Source organism: Eptatretus burgeri, chromosome 10 (genome assembly GCF_056783735.1).
Source record: "Eptatretus burgeri isolate ZD-2024b chromosome 10, Ebu_testis_v1, whole genome shotgun sequence".
NCBI lineage: Eukaryota > Metazoa > Chordata > Myxini > Myxiniformes > Myxinidae > Eptatretus > Eptatretus burgeri.
Window position 1 is genome coordinate 99349662 of NC_140970.1, and position 18031 is coordinate 99367692.

At 43.9% G+C, this 18031-nt stretch overlaps 1 protein-coding gene across 1 annotated transcript in view; it reads right to left on the reverse strand.

The window, feature by feature from the left end:
* Positions 1-2228: 2228 nt before the first annotated feature.
* Positions 2229-18031, reverse strand: part of PIGW (phosphatidylinositol glycan anchor biosynthesis class W) — a 31849-nt gene continuing 16046 nt past the window's right edge. Inside the window, 4 exon segments of the mRNA XM_085899600.1 lie at positions 2229-6621; positions 6624-6847; positions 7079-7208; positions 11698-11848. Of these exon segments, the coding sequence (XP_085755726.1) occupies positions 6550-6621; positions 6624-6847; positions 7079-7208; positions 11698-11848 (577 nt within the window). The 3' untranslated portion in view covers positions 2229-6549.

An 18031-nucleotide genomic window follows, 5' to 3' on the forward strand; every position in this document is an offset into this window, starting at 1 on the left:
TAATTGCATAAGTAGAGCGCTACGTCATAACGAAGGAACCTATGATGTCATGAAAAAAAACATTACACATTCCCCATGAAGAGTATACTTGGTATGCACCAAATTTCAATTTTTTCCTTGGTGTGATTTCAGAGATAGAGGTCCAAAGTTTTTCCTTTTTTCCCAACATGGCTGCCACACCAGGTGACTTATGACGTCATAATTATTATTACAATATTATACATGAGTAGTCACTCCTATGGTGAAAATTCAGTCTCAATCCGACAAGCGGTTGCGGATGAAAACACGAAAGTTCTGTGCGGACAAACAAGCAAACAGACAGACAAAGGGACTCAAATGAAATACCCTCTCCTTCAGCGAGGGTAACTAGAAGGGCATTCAGTGGAGCACATTCCTCTGCTAGGCTGATTAGTTTATGTTTTGAATCCTCCTGATAGGCTGGATCTGCATTCATTCGGACCTGAACTAAAATTTAATCGACTTGTTCTTGTCACCTCACCCAAACTCATCCACCAAGTTTTGTCCGAATCCGTCCATAACGTTTTGAGATATTCTGTGATATGTCGTTTTTGGCCCGATCTCTCAAAGGCGAAAAAAATCACTTAAAAATTCTCGAATCCAGATCGGGATCTTCACGAAAATGGAATCATTTTGTCCGTGTCACATACCCACACTCTTCACCAAATTTCTTCCGAATCTGTCCACAACTTTTTGAAATATATTGTTCACAGAAAAGACAGACAGACAGGGGTGAAAACATAACCTCCATCCACCTTTGGTGGTGGAGGTAAAAAGGTTGTCCATATTTGCATGAAGGGCTTCTTCGGGTTCTTTCTTGCTCTTCCATTTGATTGTTTGAACCATATCCTGATGCTGTGTGGACTGTACTTCCCCGCTGACGGACCTCTAGTAGGTTATACATTTGATGCCTTTGAGCCTCGGGAGGAAGTGCTGAAAGCTATCTGGCTGGATTCTTCCCAACATCTTTGTTCTTTTCATACTTTGTTCTCATTTTTTTTCAATTCTCTTTATTCATTCTAATTCTTGCTTTTTCTTCTCTTTCATCTCTTTTACTCTCTATTCTTTTCTTTCCTTATCCATCTCTCTAAGGAGAAGTGAATTCTTGCAAAAACAATTCTGTAAGGCTTGCTTGGCTGTGCCTGGATGGGTTTGAGAGAAGTGGAGTCACGGCTGAAACCCAGATCCTATCCAGGTTTCTCCAGATGACTCCATCTTTGCTCTTTACTTCTTCGGGTTCCTTCTTGGTCTTCCGTTTGATTACCAACGGCTCTTTGGGAAGGGTTATAATCTGCCTGCCCCATCTAGCAATGGGTTATGGATGGCATCAGTCCACAGTATGAATGATTTATTACTGTCACAGCATTTTGGGATTGAGCACAAAAATTCCACCAATCAAAAGTTAGAGCCACTCACATGCTGGAACCTATTAAATGAAGAGGAAAAAACAAAAAAAAGGGAGGGAGTCAGGGTCAGGGGTAAGTTTCTTTGTTTGTATTCATCATCAACATCACAAGGTACCATGCCCTATGCAGAACGCTGGTTCTGTCACAGCAGTTATTAGGTCACAATCCTGGTCAGGTCACCACTCCGGCTCTGGAAGTCAAGGCAGGAATATGGAATTTGTTCATGGTGCCGGCGATAGCTCACCTACTCTTCACAAAGGACACGAAGGGATCTTTGATGTCCACCAACTAATGGCAGATGTGATGCCCAGTTTAACATCTATCCGAGGGATGGCACACAAATTGATGAATCCCCAATGTGAAACACCGGGATAACAGTATATAGCTGGGTCAGGATCTGAATGCAGGCAAGACAGAGGAGATGCGAGTGTGCATACCTCTCGGCCATCCTACCAGCTCCAGTTTGTATTCAATAAAAATGTCGGGGTAAAAATAAACAAGTTCTATATTTACAAATAAAAATGCTCATGTTGGGGCTTAAATTGGTGGCAAATAAGCAAGTACGGAACAGTCGATAAGAATTTGCAATCACCATTAATTTGACTGCAAATTAAATGTCTGTTTTTGGCTGATAAAGGCAAATTGGTAAATGGTAACACAAACAAATTTTGTACAGGTATACAGACATAGGTAAAAATCCGTCCGTCCGTCCATCCATCCATCATTTCCAATGGGAAGTGAACAAAATGTGAGGACCAATTAAATAATTATGTGTACCATTGCAAATAATAATACAATACAAAATTTAATGAATGTAAAATGTTTAATTTAGTATTGGTATGAAACCACCCCCAAACGACTCAAGCCTTTCCTTGTCATCATAACATCAGAAAGAAAGAGAGAGTATACCATTCAACTTGGTAAACAACTTTTAGAGAAAAATGCAGAAGTTTCATTGGCTAAAATCTGTCTTACTTTTGTGAAGTTTATCGGAAGTCATGTGTCCGCTAATCGGTCTGCGATTTGCCTGCACCACGGCAAGGCCTAGCTGTACGAAAGCTCTGTGAACCCGTTTCTCGGAACTAATTGTGAGGTGAGGCACAGTCATTCCACAGTCTCCACACGTGGTGTCATAAGTTAAAGGATTTCCCACATAGAGGGAGTGCGACCATCTGGGAAAGGGCATTCCTAAGATGCCAACATATTAGTGAAGACGATTGGAATAAATGTACCTTTCCTCTTAACTCAGTGTAATGCATATGTAGTTGGTATCTTCCTGGTCGTGGTCGATTCCCTTGGTCCCCCGAGTGATCCGTTTCCAAAAACTCGAATAATCGTTCTGGATTCGCGTGTGCTGCCGTTGATTTTATGGTGTCTGTTTGCGTTGATTGTTTCCAGGTTATTGTGATATTTTTCCCCCACCTTTTTGTTTGTTGGTTGTTTTGTTCCTTTTCTGTTTAATCACTGGTTTCACCTTCCTCTTCTTGCTGTGTTTCATTCAGCTAGTTCATCCACATGTCCTTCTCTCCCTCCCCTTGATCTTACTCTCACTTCTCCTCTGCTGTTGCTGCTTCCGTCTTTCCATTTTGTTCCCTTCCATGAGCCTCGACCATGCATACAAACAATTAATAAGTAACTACATGACAAAACTGTGCATTTTCCAGTTTGTGTTAGCGTGGATGTTTACGGGTCACGTTTCGTGCTGTAGAGGTGGAAGTTTTGTACCCGTTTTTATATTTTCCTCTTTAATTTTGGGACCTCATTCAAAATACTGTTGTAGAAATGGCTCCTCGGGGTTAATAATGCTTATAATAGAGCAGCGATTTCCTTAAAGTGAATGTCTAGTATAAGCGTAAAGTAATTAATTGTGATATTAGATACGTGTCGCTTAAGTCAAGTTAAAGCCTGGTGTTGGCTGAAGATGTTAGTCTTGAATTTGAGCCCACGTCTGCCGTTGAATTATCACCATGTTTTGTTTTTGTATACACTGACTGTCAAGGCTCGTATGAGAGCAAACACACAAAACGTACAACAAGGGGAGCAGTAGACAAGAGGGGTGGGAGAGGACAGGAAAAAAAAAAATCAGTGTGGAACAGATGAAGAGATCTGTGTAAGGGAGAGGGATGGGATGGTGCACACAGGGTAAACAGGATGGACACGACAAGGACTTTCAGGTCCTTACATGATAGGAAGGAAAGCAGGGAATTTGAACGAGGTGGGTTTGGGATAGATTGGGGGAGGGTGGGGGGAGAAAAGATAGTGGTTTTGGATGGGGGAAGATAAGAGATAGTGGTGAACAGCTGTTTTGAAGACCTGGACGGAAGAGTGGGATTGAAGAGAGTGTGGGAGTTTCTTCCAAAGGTGGGGGGAAAAAAAAAAGAGGAATGAAAGAGTGAAGGTGAGCAGTGATTCTAGGTTTTGGTAGTTTTACCAGAAGGCAGTTGCTGGCAGACATTGAGGGAATATGGAGGGGGGGGCATATCTTAGACAGAGCAGGGGGGGGGAGTCTGGAGAGGAGACTGGAGAAGACAGAAAGACCACTGACCTGCCTGTGATGAAAGGGTGAGAGGTCCAAAGACTCAGCCTCATCGCGGGAGATACCAATGATCCGAAATGCCTTGGTTTCCACAGCGTGAAGCCGAGAAAGGCGAGAGCAGTCTCCATCAGGCTGTGGACGAAAGCTTTGTTGGTGGTCAGGATCTCAGGTGTGCCAAGGAAAGACTTTGCACGATGGAGGACACCCAGTAGGTGATGGACTTCTGAGACCAGCTTAGAAATGTGGCTTTCCCAGGAAAGATCATGGCAGATAGTGAGACCCAGAAGGTTGAATGAAAGGACTTCTTCAAGAAGATTGTTGAGAAAGTAGATTGGGGGGGGGGGTTCCAGATGGTCCTTTAAGAGAGACATAGTGAGAGTGTGAGTTTTTTCAGGGTTGAAAGACATGTTCCACGTGTTGGACCAGTTTGTGATTTTATCGAGATCTGCAGAAAGTGAAGAGGCTGCTGCTTGCCAATCTGAGGGATGACAGATGGTACGGCACAGGATGGAATCATAAGCAGAGATAAAGAGAATTTTCCATTTAGAGAGATCATTGTTGAAAATCAGAAAAAGAACGGTTTGAACGCTGCCTTGAGGAACTCCAGCTTGGACAGGAAGATTGGATGAGATAACTCCATGAAGGGCTACACGTTGACTGTGACAGGAGAGGAAGTCTGCGAGCCACAAGTGGAGATGTCCTTGGATACCACAGGAAGAGAATTTGGTGAGCAGGGCAGGGTGCCAGACTGTATTGAAGGCATGCAATATGTCAGGTGGGGTTGACTCAGCCTTTCATCCTTCTGATATCAGTGAAATGAGTACCAGTGCACTGGCAAAAGAGGGCATTTCATCAGCGGCAAAGCTGTGCTCCAAGAAAATGATGCAACCAGCGGCCACAAGCTGCACACGATAGCTAGGTCCAATTAGACGATGTCTCCCTTTCTCAATGTCTGTGTCTAAAATTACCAAACTGTTTGACACAATTTTTTATGTTTTACCATTTGGAATCCGTCATTATGCTTCTTTCTAGCGTCCGCTATGCCTTGAAGTGGCAGCTTTGGTGGGACAATAGAATGGTTAACGATCACCAACAGGCCAGGAATCCTCAGAGAGCTCGGGGTGAGAGTTCACGGGAGCGGCCAATGGTGAGTGAGGGGAATGAGGCATGGAGCGTCATTGCTGACGCACTTGCCCAAGGCCATAAAATGTGGGGGTGACTTGGAAAGTGTAGCTTGCCTTGATATTGGCGGAGATGGCTGCACGAGACGGCCCACAAATAACGCCCGAGTCACACCGCATCCAGCCAGAGCCACGCCTCTCTCTCTCTCTTCTCAGCTGCAGCACGGAATGTGCACTTTGTTTAAAGCTGTCAAGACCGGTAGGACCCGTCTTGCCAAATTTGGTTGGTTTGCCCGCAATTCTCTTGTCTTGTGATTGTCGCTGTGGTCTTTCTGTCATGTTGTGGCCAACTGCCATAAGTTAGTTAAATAAGGAACTCCACTTGCTTGTTGGTTTCGTGGGCATGTTTCGGTTAGAGGGTAAGGGGTTATTTATTTATTAATGTACTTGCCATTTACTGCGAATGCTTCTTGTGTATTCCCTCCCCGTGACTTTTACTTATTAAGTATACCTGGTCTTGGGGGTGAATTCTGCTTGCCATGCCGCTTCATTGGCGATTAAGAATGCCCCATTGAGGGATTGATGGTCATGGTGATTCAACACTGCACATCCAGACCACACAACACGTCAGGTTTGCTCAACCTAATTTGCATACAACGTGCGACACCTAATTGGCATAATGCTGGGTCAATTCGGACTTCCAATCCGTACGGTATCACGACATTAGGCGTATAATCTGGCGGGGAAGACCGTAAGCGGTCGATCGTTATGGTCGCATTGAAGCGACTCGTCAGATTTGAACCAGGCAAATGGGACGACTGCACTACCACAGCAATGCTTTACCTACATGGCAATAAAGGTTAAGATAACTAACCAAGTTTTATCAGTCAAAAGCAACAGTCAAGATGATTCAAATGCTTTTAGGAAGAGACATTGTGCAATTAGCTGAAATGGTCAATGTGTGCACATTAATACGTTTTCACCGATGCTTCTTCAGATCGAATGACTTGTGACATCACAACAAAAGATGATTATTGATACTAGCACAAAAGCTACCTTGGGATACTTAAATGTCCCCAAAGGGAATGCAAAAGGGACCCTCAACGGAATGGCCCTAGATATGACAGTGGGTTTGAGGAGAAGTGTGATTGCTATTACGGCATGCAAATGGAAATCTTTGAATGTGTTGGTGTTCCTTGGCGACAATGTAACCATGGAACATAACTTAATCTTGCCCCAAAAAACAAACAAACCCTCAAACGTCCAATAACCAAGGTGCATAAGCTTGAAGTACAGGCTCAGTAAACAGAAACAATGTTACAAGGTAAGCCATAACTGAGGGTTGTTTAGGTAACTCCACGTTAAAAAAAAATCAAAAAAAAATCATCAAAATGATAGTTGAGATCATATGCATAAAGCAAGTGCAAAATTCAGTTATAACTCGTACTGTAGTCCAAGGTCCGTCTCCTCAAGAACAGTTTATCCAGCTGCTGCTGCTGTTGCTGCCCAACTCTACTGATTTCATGAGGCAAGACTGCAAGACTGCAGTAAGTGCATGCAGAGGCACAAGCCCCAAATGTAAATGAAGAGCACAATTGAGGCATGTCCCGATGGTGTCGAAAGTGTGTCGAGTACCAGGTTGGTTAGGCCTGTTCCAAGATTGGCAATTAGGAAAAATAACAGTGCATTGCGGTTGATGGCATCCAGCAGACAGATCCCAAGATGTTGACTTCTCGTCGCTGTCGGTTCACAAGCACCACATACACCTGCCACAGTCAGTCAGGAAGATAAGTCATGAAGATGTACTTCAATATTGTTTATTTTAGTCCAGTTGGCTTTTTGCAAATAGTGAGCTGATGTATTTCCAAAAAGCATTCTGTTTGTCAATTCATTTTTTTATGATTATGCTCATTGTGACAAAACCTTGTTATTTCGATTCACACCAAGAACTACCAAATGTCAAACACCATACTATCAAGCAAGCACAATAGCCACACCTTGATCTGTATTTGCAGGCTTCCGGTGCTTGCCTGGTGAAACTCGAAAATGACTGAGGAGTGTTCGCAAACCTGCCAGTATTATGTCCACCAGCAGGAAGAGTGAGAGAAGCAGCGAACCCTGGGCCAACTGGAAGGAACAGATATTTCACCTGAATTTGAGAATTTCATTTCACAAATGAAACTGAAGTACAACATGTTTTACATATGAGGGTATCTTCTTCTCCTCTCTAACCAGTCTTATCGTTTTCCAACCTATCATCTCTAACACTGACTATCTTTTCTCCGACCTTCCTCCTGTTTGTTTTTCCAATTGAATACCATCACCTCATTATCACAAGTAATACAGACATGACCCTTTCTAAAGCAGCTAGTGTTCTTACAAGGGTACATCAATAACCAGGCTCAAGGTTGCTTAGGCCTTTGCACTTAGTGAATGTATATAGGGCGTTTTAAAATGGCTAAGTGCAGCAAGGATTGGATTTGTTCAGATGACATCTCAATATCATCCCACAAATTCAGAACCAATTCACACACAATATTTACCTTCGCATTCTGCGAAAGGTTATGTATTGGTCGCTGTGTATTTATTTATTACCTTCGCATTCTGCGAAAGGTTATGTATTGGTCGCTGTGTATTTATTTATTTATTTGTGAATATGTGTGTGTGTGTTTGTTTGTTATTCGCATAACTCAGAAAGTATTAAACCAAATCGCTTGAAATTTGGTGGCATGATGGGTTATTATCCAAGGAACATTTGATCAGATTTTGGGAGCGATCAGGTCAAAGGTCAAGGTCACGGAAAGGTCAAATTCGTATTTTTACCATAGCGCGGTCAATTTTGATCTAATTGGCATGCAACCAATGCCAAAATGTTCAGAATTCATTGCCCAATCTTGTGATGGGCGACATGACAATTACGTCATTACCCTTGTTCGCGGTTGGGGGTCAAAGGTCAGTGGGGTCACGACCTTTCACAATATGCGGTTTTTGTCATAACACGGTCAAATCAAAACCGATTTGCATGAAACCAACACCAAAATGTTCACTGTTCTGTTCCCCCCCCCCTCTCATGCCAAGAACAAAAAAGTAGCAGAGGCGAAGTTATGCGCTCTACCGAGTACCCATTCTAGTTAACAATGGGTTCGATCGGGTAAACCATCATGGATTTCTCCTCCCAATTAATGTTTTTCCTTCTGCAATGTTTTAACTGCAGAGGTTTGACAGGATGGTACACAGGTATCGCACTTAACTTCGAGTTTTCCTCGTCTGGGTAAGATTTCCGACCCGACTACAAATTGCTGGGTTGATGCTTCACATCACAAAGCGCACTGTTTCTCAGATTGATGTGAAGTCAGGATTTCTCTACACAATGGAACAAAAAGCGGGGTTGAGCAATTGGTTCACTTCTGTCTGTCTGCCGATCTGTCTGTCTACAAACGTCAGTTTATGACTGAGGAACAACTTGATTTCAATTGAATGTCTGCCCTCACCAGAGGAGGGGTCCGTTTTGTTGTCTGTACAGAACTTTAGTGTTTTTCTCCGTAAACGCATGTCAGACTGAGATGAAATTTTTGCCATTGGAACGACTACTCATGGAGAATGTTTGAATGATAATTATGAGGTTATAGGTCACGTGGTGTGGCAGCCATGTTGGAAAAACGGGGAAAAAAAATTGGACCTCTGTATCTCCGAAATCGCTCCATGGAAAAAATTGAAACTTGGCACATGCAAAGTACTCCTTATGGGAAACAAGTGATTTTTTTGATGATGTCATAGGTGCCTTTGTTATGATGTCATAATTGCATATGTAAAGCGCTAGATCTGATCAGTATGAAAATTTTTGAGTTCATCTAGGGATATATTGGTCCACAGAAAAAAGTGGAGTAATTTGACTGCGCACAGTCGACGGGTATGCCTCCGCTCTCCCGCACAAACACTTGAGTGTTGACATATTTGACCCTTGACCTTTATCATATCTGGCGCAAAATCTAATCAGTTAATTGCCCTGTCTTACTTTACCTTTGTACCAAGTTTGATGAAATTCTGTCCAATATTTGAGTGAGGGCGTAAACAGTAAAATTTCAAAGTTTGACCTTTGACCCTTGACCTTTATCACACCTGGCCCAAAATCTAATCACTTAATTGCTCTGTCTTGCTTTACCTTTTTACCAAGTTTGATGAAATTCTACAATTTGCTTATTGAGTTATCGCATAAATGAAAATCCGGACGGACAGACGGACAACACGGAAACATAATGCCTCGGCACCCTTGATGCGGAGGCATAAAAACATGTCATTAGTCACGTGATTCTGCAGCCATATTGTTTAATAAGAAAAAAAAAAACAAAAAAAACCTTCAGACATCTGTTCTTCTTGGGTATGGCAGCGTGGCTGCCGGGTAGCTATAATTTTGTTGGGGTGCGACTATGCCACTGATTCTGTGCTCCAATACCAGTACACTGGCACTCATTTCACCTCGGAAGGATGACAGGTTGAGTCAACCCCACCTTGTGTTATTTCAGCAGCAAACAGGGCTCAAACTCAGGACTTGAAGATCCCAAGTCAGCCACCCGAACCACGAAGCCAACATCAGGCTTTTCTTCTTTTCTGAAATCGCTGAACGGATCGAGAAGAAACTTTACAAGTCTGACCGTCTATCCATGAGGAACAAAATGTTCACACACATGACGTCATAGGTCACAAGGTTTGGCAGCCATATTGGATTTACCCGAAAATCTATAAAAAAAAATATTCTTCTCCAGAAGGGCTGGATAGATCGAGGGGAAATTTCACACAAATGTTCCACAAGCCTTGGGGATACCAGGGTATTCACAAATAATTATTGATGTCACATGGTCTGGCAACCATATTGGATTGAGCAAAAATCTTATTTTCTTTTTCTCTCTCTTGAACCTCTTCATCAATTGAAGTGAAACTTCACAATTAGGATATAGTAGGGACGGGGAATAGATGTTAAAAATTTCAACGTTATCGGACGCATGGTGTGGCAGCCAGAATTATTTAATTTTTAGATTAAAAAAAAATTTTTTGAAGAAGGCTTACTTGGTTGTGCCTGGATGGGTTTGAGGGTAGAGGAGTAGCAGCTGAAATGCTAATTCTATCCAGGTTCCTCCTGATGACTTCATCTTTGCTTTTTGCTTGCTTGGGTTCGTTCTGATGACTCCAATGCAGGACTGTACCTATTTGGTCTTCCATTTGATTTGAATCAAATTTATTTTAATCCCATTCTAAATTCAACTGACTAATAATGTCATGGATCAAGGTTAGGTGTCCAATCAAAGCGGGACATCTTCGTACTCGGTCATCACTGCCACAGTTATAAAAAGTGGCAGTTCCAGTTATGTCTATCATTATTAGCTCACCTGGAACATAGTTCCGGGGGGCTGAGGGGATAGCACGTCGTCCGTCTGTCCACAAATACTTGCAACTTCTTCTCTGAAGCAACACATACGATTTTAATAAAACTTTACCACAACCTTCATCACCCTGTATGTACCAAAGTTTGTTCACGACATTAAAATAATAATAATAACAAGAAAAAAAAAGTAAAAAAATAAATTGTGGTCTTGGGGTAGAAGGTAGTGGCCCCCCAAAATATGTATTTGCTTTCTTTTCCAAAACCACACACATAACTTCATTGAAACTTGACCACAACCTTCATCACCCCTGATGACCCAAAGTTTGGTCATGCTATTTAAAATAAATAAATAAATTCTTGGTCGGTACATTTTGCTGATTCTGTGCCGCGTTGACTTCCTCCCCAGTATCATTATTCTACCAGGTGAGCGTCCAGAGGTATTGCCCCTATGTTTTCATTTTTAAATACGTAACACACCAGTATCCAAACACCATATAAAATGCACTACACAAAAGTCCTGGTGAGGGTCTTTCATCTCTGATTGCTCTTTTTCCTGTTTATTTTGCAAATTAATTGGAACACGAATCGGAAAACAAACCTGTTGTTTCGCAGTATTTTGGCTTTGAATTTGTCCCGATCGCACATGCGCAGAGAGGAGTGAGATAGTTTTTTTTTTACTCTGTCTGCTTTTCTGGCAATGAAACAAAATTGAAAATCATTTCAAACAGGAAACTTGCTGCTTTTAAAGACACCATCAAGGACACACACAACAGGCATGAAGTACAGTAATCATGTAACGTGATAAATAAGGTGGTGTAATAGACGCTGCATCGACAGCGGCAAACTTCCTGATTTTGTTTTCCGCGACCCTTAAAGTCTTTATTTTAATTCAGTTGATTAATCTATTTGAACACTGTGTGGGCAAAGGCGTTCTCCGACCTCTCCAGTTATTATTATTATGGCTTCTCTGCTGTTGTCAAGAAGCTAGTGGACTTCAATGGATGGGCAGATTCATCCAACACCCTCTCTAGAGTATCAGGACCTGCCAAAGCAGCATCGTGAGAAAGGAACTACATTGGGTGGTTTGTCAGTGCCTTCCCAATGGAACATACAACTTACAGGGAAAAAAAATGTAGCATTAATTTGGCAGCCATTTTAACTTCCTTCATATATCGTCATAAACAAACAAACCAAAGTGAATAAAAGTTACTGAATCAAGGAAATAAAGTAACCGACCGTCCAGAGCTGGAATGCAAGATTAGCAAGGCGACGGGACACTGGGTCAACGAGGATCTGGCAGATGAACAGCAGAGACCAAAACACAGCATTCATGAATAAAAGGCCCAGTAGTCTCCACAACCAGAAGGTCAATGCCGGACTCCCCCGACTGTCCAGAAATAATGTAAGGAAACAGCAAAAGAAAGAAAAAAAAAAGTGTTGGATGATGTGTGCACATGATGAGAATGTATCACCTCTGCCAAATGAATCGTCAATAGAAAAATAGCAACAGACCGTCACCTTTTTGCAACAACATCCCCTTTATGAGTGCACAGTGATCATATGGATTAAATCAACAGGAGATCGATCAAGATATGCTAACCGCAGGTGGGAAGCAAGAAGCTGACATTTCGGGCATTAACCCTTCGTCGTTAATCAGAATTTAGAGCAAAAGAGGGCAAAGGTTTAAATGCCAAAAACATCAGGCTCTCTTTGCTTCCCACAGTACTAAGCATACATACCTCAATCAATATCCTGTTGGTTCCATCCATTGTTTTACAGGTTCACTCTTCTACCTGTCTGCCGACGCAGATTAACACGAGGTCTTTATTCTACACAGTGATCATATGCTACTTGTCCATGTTGAGAGAACTATATACAAAAATTTTTCAAAAACAAATAATAAAGGCATCAACTTGTTCGAATGATGCGCACACTAGTGGAGTACCTGCCCTATGGGCAATCTTGCTGCAAGTATACAACACGTTCTTCTGACGCATACCTTTAGTTGGGCAGTGTATAGGCAAAAAAACAACAACCCGGGTTATGTGCATGAAGCAAAAACATACCGACTGCCTCCAACTCAAAACACCTCACTGCACTGGAAAATGTGGGGACAGGAATACTGAACTGTAAATGATGGGGACTTGTAATACAATGTTTTTTTAAAGAAACCTCAGATCACCAGGAGGCAGCGGTACACAATACACATTTATATCGAGAATTTGCGTCCCCCTCTCACTCCTCCACCCTGTCCCCCAAGACCACCGGCAAAGATAAAAACACCCGATACATGAATTGGGGGGGTCATGCTGATCCTGTGTAGCAAGTCTGGATGCAATCAGCCCAGAAATGTACTTGAGTAGCACGACAAAAACACACAAACGCCGGTCCGTGAACTATAGTGAGATGAGTTGCCACTTTGAAAGATTAGAGGTAAAGGTATGATTGAATGAGAAAAGGCAGGTCATTTGATATTTGGAGATGTGGGAGGGGGGGTGGGGGAAAGACAGGGAGGGCGAGGCAATGTGGAAATGGAAGTGAGCTCAAAGTTTGGACTTTCACAACCAGGCAGGCGATAGGATATTTCATGATCCTATGATCACCGTGGCATTACGACGGAAGTTGAATGTCAAGTGTATTGTTGACATTTCCAATTCAGCTTAGTGAGCAGCCTTGCTCCCGACAAAGCCAGTGATGCATCTCTGGAAGGGGCTCACATTGTCAACTGTCTCCTTCGGTAGGTGTTGGGTGATGTGTGTGTGTCTCCTGACGGACAGGTTATGGCATGCCATAAACCTGTTGGCCTAGTTCACGTTCAGCTCTAAATCCTCGGCACCGGCTTGGTTAACAATGGTCCTATCCTTGAGATGCACAGCTGTCGTGAAGACGTCATTACCCTTTGCCCACTTCTGTTTAATCCACCCAACCGGCTCGTTCTCAATCCCCAGCCACTTGGTTATCTTCCCTCGTAGCTCCTTCTCAACTCTGTGGATGGCATCTAGACTTGGGTTTTCACCCCTCCAGCTGCAAACAGTGACCTCACCGATATTGAACTTCCTTCTGGCTGCTCCATTGCCAACCTCTTCTGCATATCTGCAGATAAAGAGCCGTTAAGGCTGCTGTGTAAGTAATATTGTCGTATTGGCATGATGAAGAATGGTAAAATGAGAAGAGACTGGCAGAAGTGAAGAAATCTTCTCGTGTATGGTGAAAAGCATCATCTTAGGCCGACTCACCTGGTACAATAGTTAAAAAAAAGCACATTTTAAGAGGAATGCATTTTATCGACACAAATACAACGCTAATGAAAATGAATTCCTTGCACGTTGCGTTACAGCTTAATCAAAGGAAGAAAAACTCGTGTTGTATTGTGGCCAGACATAAGGCACACCTCCACCTCTGTACCATGCACAAGATGGATCCCAACACTGTACCTGGGCACAAGGCACACCCTCAAAGTTTGCCTTCATTTTCTTAGAAAAAAAAGTGCACCTTATATTTTTTTTTTTTTTTTTTTTTTTTTTTTTTTTGTATACCTTGGTCGAGGCTCGTATGAGAGCTAACACACAACTCACAGCAAGGAGGCATGAGACAAGAGGGGTGGGAGTGGAAGGGACAAAACATTGGGGAACAGACACAGGTGAACTGTGGAAGGGAGAGGGATGGGGATGGGACGGGGAACATGGCGAGGAGAAGATGGACATTACAGGGACTTTCAGGAAGGAAAGCAGGAGAATTGAAGGAAGTGGGCATGGGTGGATTATCGGGGGTAGAAAATATCGAGGATTTGGATGGGGGAAGATAAGAGGTGGTGGTGAACAGCTGTCTTGAAGGCCTGGAGGGAAGAATGGGAAAGAATAGAGTGAGGAAGTTTATTCCAAAGGCGGGAAAAAGAGGAATGAAAGAGTGAAGATGAGCAGTGATTCGTGATTTTGGTAGTTTTACCAGAAGGGGGTTGTTGGCGGACCTTGAGCGCCCTGTGGAAATGTGGTTGGGACAAATCGCAGAGAGAGCAGGGGGGGCAAGGCTGGAGAGGAGTCGGTAGAAGACAGAAAGACCACCGACCAACCTGCGGTGATTGAGTGAGAGGCCCAAAGACTCAGCTTCATTGCGGGAGATGCCAATGATCTTAAAAGCCCTGGTTTCGACAGCGTGAAGCCGAGAAAGGTGGGAGGCAGGAGCACCAGCCCAGAGGGGAGAGCAGTACTCCATCAGGCTACGGACAAAAGCTTTGTAAGTAGTCAGGAGCTCAAGAGGGCCGAGGAAGGACTTTGCACGACGGAGGATTCCCAGTCGGCGACTGGCTTTTGAGGCAAGGTTGGAAATGTGACTTTCCCAGGAAAGGTCATGGCAGATAGTGAGACCCAGAAGCTTGAAAGAAAAGACTTCTTCCAGAGGATTGTTGAGAAAGTGGATGGGGGGGTTTTGTAAACGGTCCTTTCGAACAGACATAGTGAGAGTGTGAGATTTGTGTGGATTGAAAGACATGTTCCACGTGTTGGACCAGTTTGTGATTTTATCCAGATCTGCAGTGAGCGAAGAAGCTGCTGCTTGCCGGTCTGAGGGATGACAGATGGTACGGCAGAGGGTGGAGTCATCGGCAAAGAGAAATAGAGGATTTTCCAGAGAGTCCGAGAGATCATTGATGAAAACCAGAAAAAGAACAGGGCCCAGAACGCTACCTTGAGGAACTCCAGCCTGCACAGGAAGAGGGGATGAAAGAACTCCATTTAGGGCCACACGTTGACTGCGACAGGAGAGGAAGTCTGCGAGCCATGAGTGGAGATGGCCTTGAATACCATGGGAAGAGAGTTTGGTGAGTAGGGCAGGGTGCCAGACTGTGTCAAAAGCACGTGATATGTCCAGGGATACGGCTCGGATTTCCTGTCTGGCATTGAGGACCTCCATCCATTGATGGGAGAGCAGTAGCAGCATATCCAGGGTAGAGTGACCTGGTCTGAAACCAAATTGATGATTGGAAATCAAGCCATTGGAGAAGAGGAAGGATTTCATGTCTGAAGCAATGATGGATTCCATAACCTTGCTGATGATTGGGAGAAGGCTGATTGGTCTGTAGTTACAGGGATCTGTTTTTGCACCTTTTTATGCAGGGCAGTGATGTTAGCAGATTTCCAAGCAGATGGCAGATGACCTTGGGAAAATGAGAGGGTGAATAGAACAGAGAGAGGGTGAGCAAGAGCAGAAGAGCAGGCTTTGAGGACACGTGGGCTGATGCCGTCTGACCCGGTTGCAGAATCTGACTCGAGGTTTGAAAGCAAGCTCTCCACCTTGTCAGGAGAAAAGGATACAGAGTCCAGGGACAGTTGGGTGCGACTGGGTAAAGTGGGTAGAGATAGTGATGGGTTTGGGACACAAGATTTAGCTGCAAACACCGAGTTTAGACATTCAGCTTTATCACGTGTGGAATCAGCAGTGCGGCCATTTGAGGTAAGGGAGGGATGGAGGGGGAACATACACCAGAAACAGATTTGATTAAACGCCACCAGGATTTTGAGGAGGGAGAGAGGTCTGAGAGTTCAGACTTGAGATGAGAAAGATGTTGTTTTCTGGCTCTCCTGAGGGTAGATACACACTTGTTCCGAGCTTTGTGGAAAGAACTGAGATTGCCCTCAGTTGGGTTTGCTTTTCCATGAGGCAAAGGCAAGTTGTTTCAGGACAACTGCCTCGCCACAAGCTTCAGTAAACCAAGGGCGGGAGGAAGGGTAAGACAACTGAACACGAGAGGGGATAAATCTGTGCATGAGGGAGAGCAAGTTTCTTTGAAAGAATTCCCAGGATGAGTTGATGTTTGAGAAAGTAGTGATAGGAGACCAGTCTGTAAGTTTGATGGCTGCTCGGAGACCCTGCCAGTCGGCTTGAGTGAAATGCCAGACTCGACGGCGGTGAGGTGGTTCTCTGATGACAGCCAGAGAGATGTCCACTTTAACAAGGACGTGGTCAGAAGAACCAATTGGAGCGAAGGAAGAGCAGCAGATATTGTCAGGGAAATTTGTCAAAATCAGATCCAGAAGAGATGGAGTACCATTGGTTGAGATCCGGGTCGGGAAGTTGACCGATTGAGTCAGTCCCAATGAGTCACAGAAAGCTTTTGCTGACGTCCCATGGCAGGTGAGAGAGGTACCCACACCTAGCCAACTGGCGTGATGACAATTGAAGTCGCCACATAAGAGGAAGAGAGAGTTTGGATGAGAAGATAGAAGATGGTCCATGTTTTCGGAGAGTGAGGTGTAGATGGAGTCATCACTGTTCGGTGGACGGTACAGTACACATATAAACATGAGGTGGGAGTGGAGGGGAAGCCGAAGCCAGAGGTATTCCTGGGGGTGTGGGGGAGTGAGAGCAGTGCAGGGAGAGTGAGGAATAGAGTCTTTGATGAAGAGAGCAACACCTCCACCAGGACGAGGCTCAGGTCTGTCATACCGTAAGAGGGAGTAACCAGGGAGAGATACTTGGGAGTCAGACACGTCTTGGGAGAGGAAAGTTTCTGTTAGGCAGATAATGTCTGGTTTGTCAGTGGCAACCTGCATGGAAAGATCTGAAAGGTTTGAGCGAAGGCCCCGGATATTTGAGGTCCACACTTTTAATGAAGAGGTAGGGAGGAGGCTTTGGGTGCAGGAGGTGGAGGGGCGGGGGAGGGTAGGACGAGGGACGAGGGGGAGGTAAGGAGGGTTGCTGAAGGGAGTGTGGGGTATTGCAGAATAGCGAGGGGAGGGGGCCGAATGAGGAGGAGAAAAGGCTCTGTGGTGCTGGGAGAGAGGGGGACAAGAGACAAGGAAGATGGCAGTTGAGGATTTGAGGAGGTGGAGTGAAGAGATGGAGGTGAGAGGGCAGTGGAGGGAGGCAGGTTGGTGGATGAGAGGGGGGCAACTTAGAGAAGGAAGAGTGAGGGGGATGAAAGGTGGGAGAAAGGTGAGGGGGGAATTTTTGAAAGAGGTGAGAGGAGGCTTGGAGGGAGAAGAGTGGGATGGTTGCTTTGAGAGTGAGAGTGAGGGGTGAGGGGGTGAGTTGGCACTGAAGTTGGAAAAAGAATGGTTGATGGAAAGCGAGCATCCATGGCAAACTGTGGTTTTTAAAAGTTTTAGGTCAGAGATGCGATTTAACACAATTCTTGATGGATGCAATGAAGGCGAATTCAGAGCATGGAGAGAAGAAGCGCTGTAATAGTTGGATTTTTTAGGCAAGGAATGAAGGAGAGGTCGAAATGAGAGCAGTCTGTTAAAATAGCAGAAGAGAAGTGCATTGTGAAACAGTAAAGAGTACCACATGTGTGAGAGAGGAAGATGAAGCATTATAAGATCGTTTTTGTTGTTAATATTAATGTATGAGAGAGTTCAACAGATTAGGTCATGGAAGTGTAAAAAAAAAAAAGAAATCGAGGAAGACGAGGAGGAAGTTAAGAGGAAGAAGAAGTAGCAGAATCGGGAGAAGGTGAGCGTGTTGTTGTTATTGTTGGGTTTTTTTTTTTTTTTTTTTTTTTTTGAGATAAGAAAGAGATTAGTTGGGAGAATTCCCAATTCATGGGATTTATTCATGGGGATTTGCAGTAATA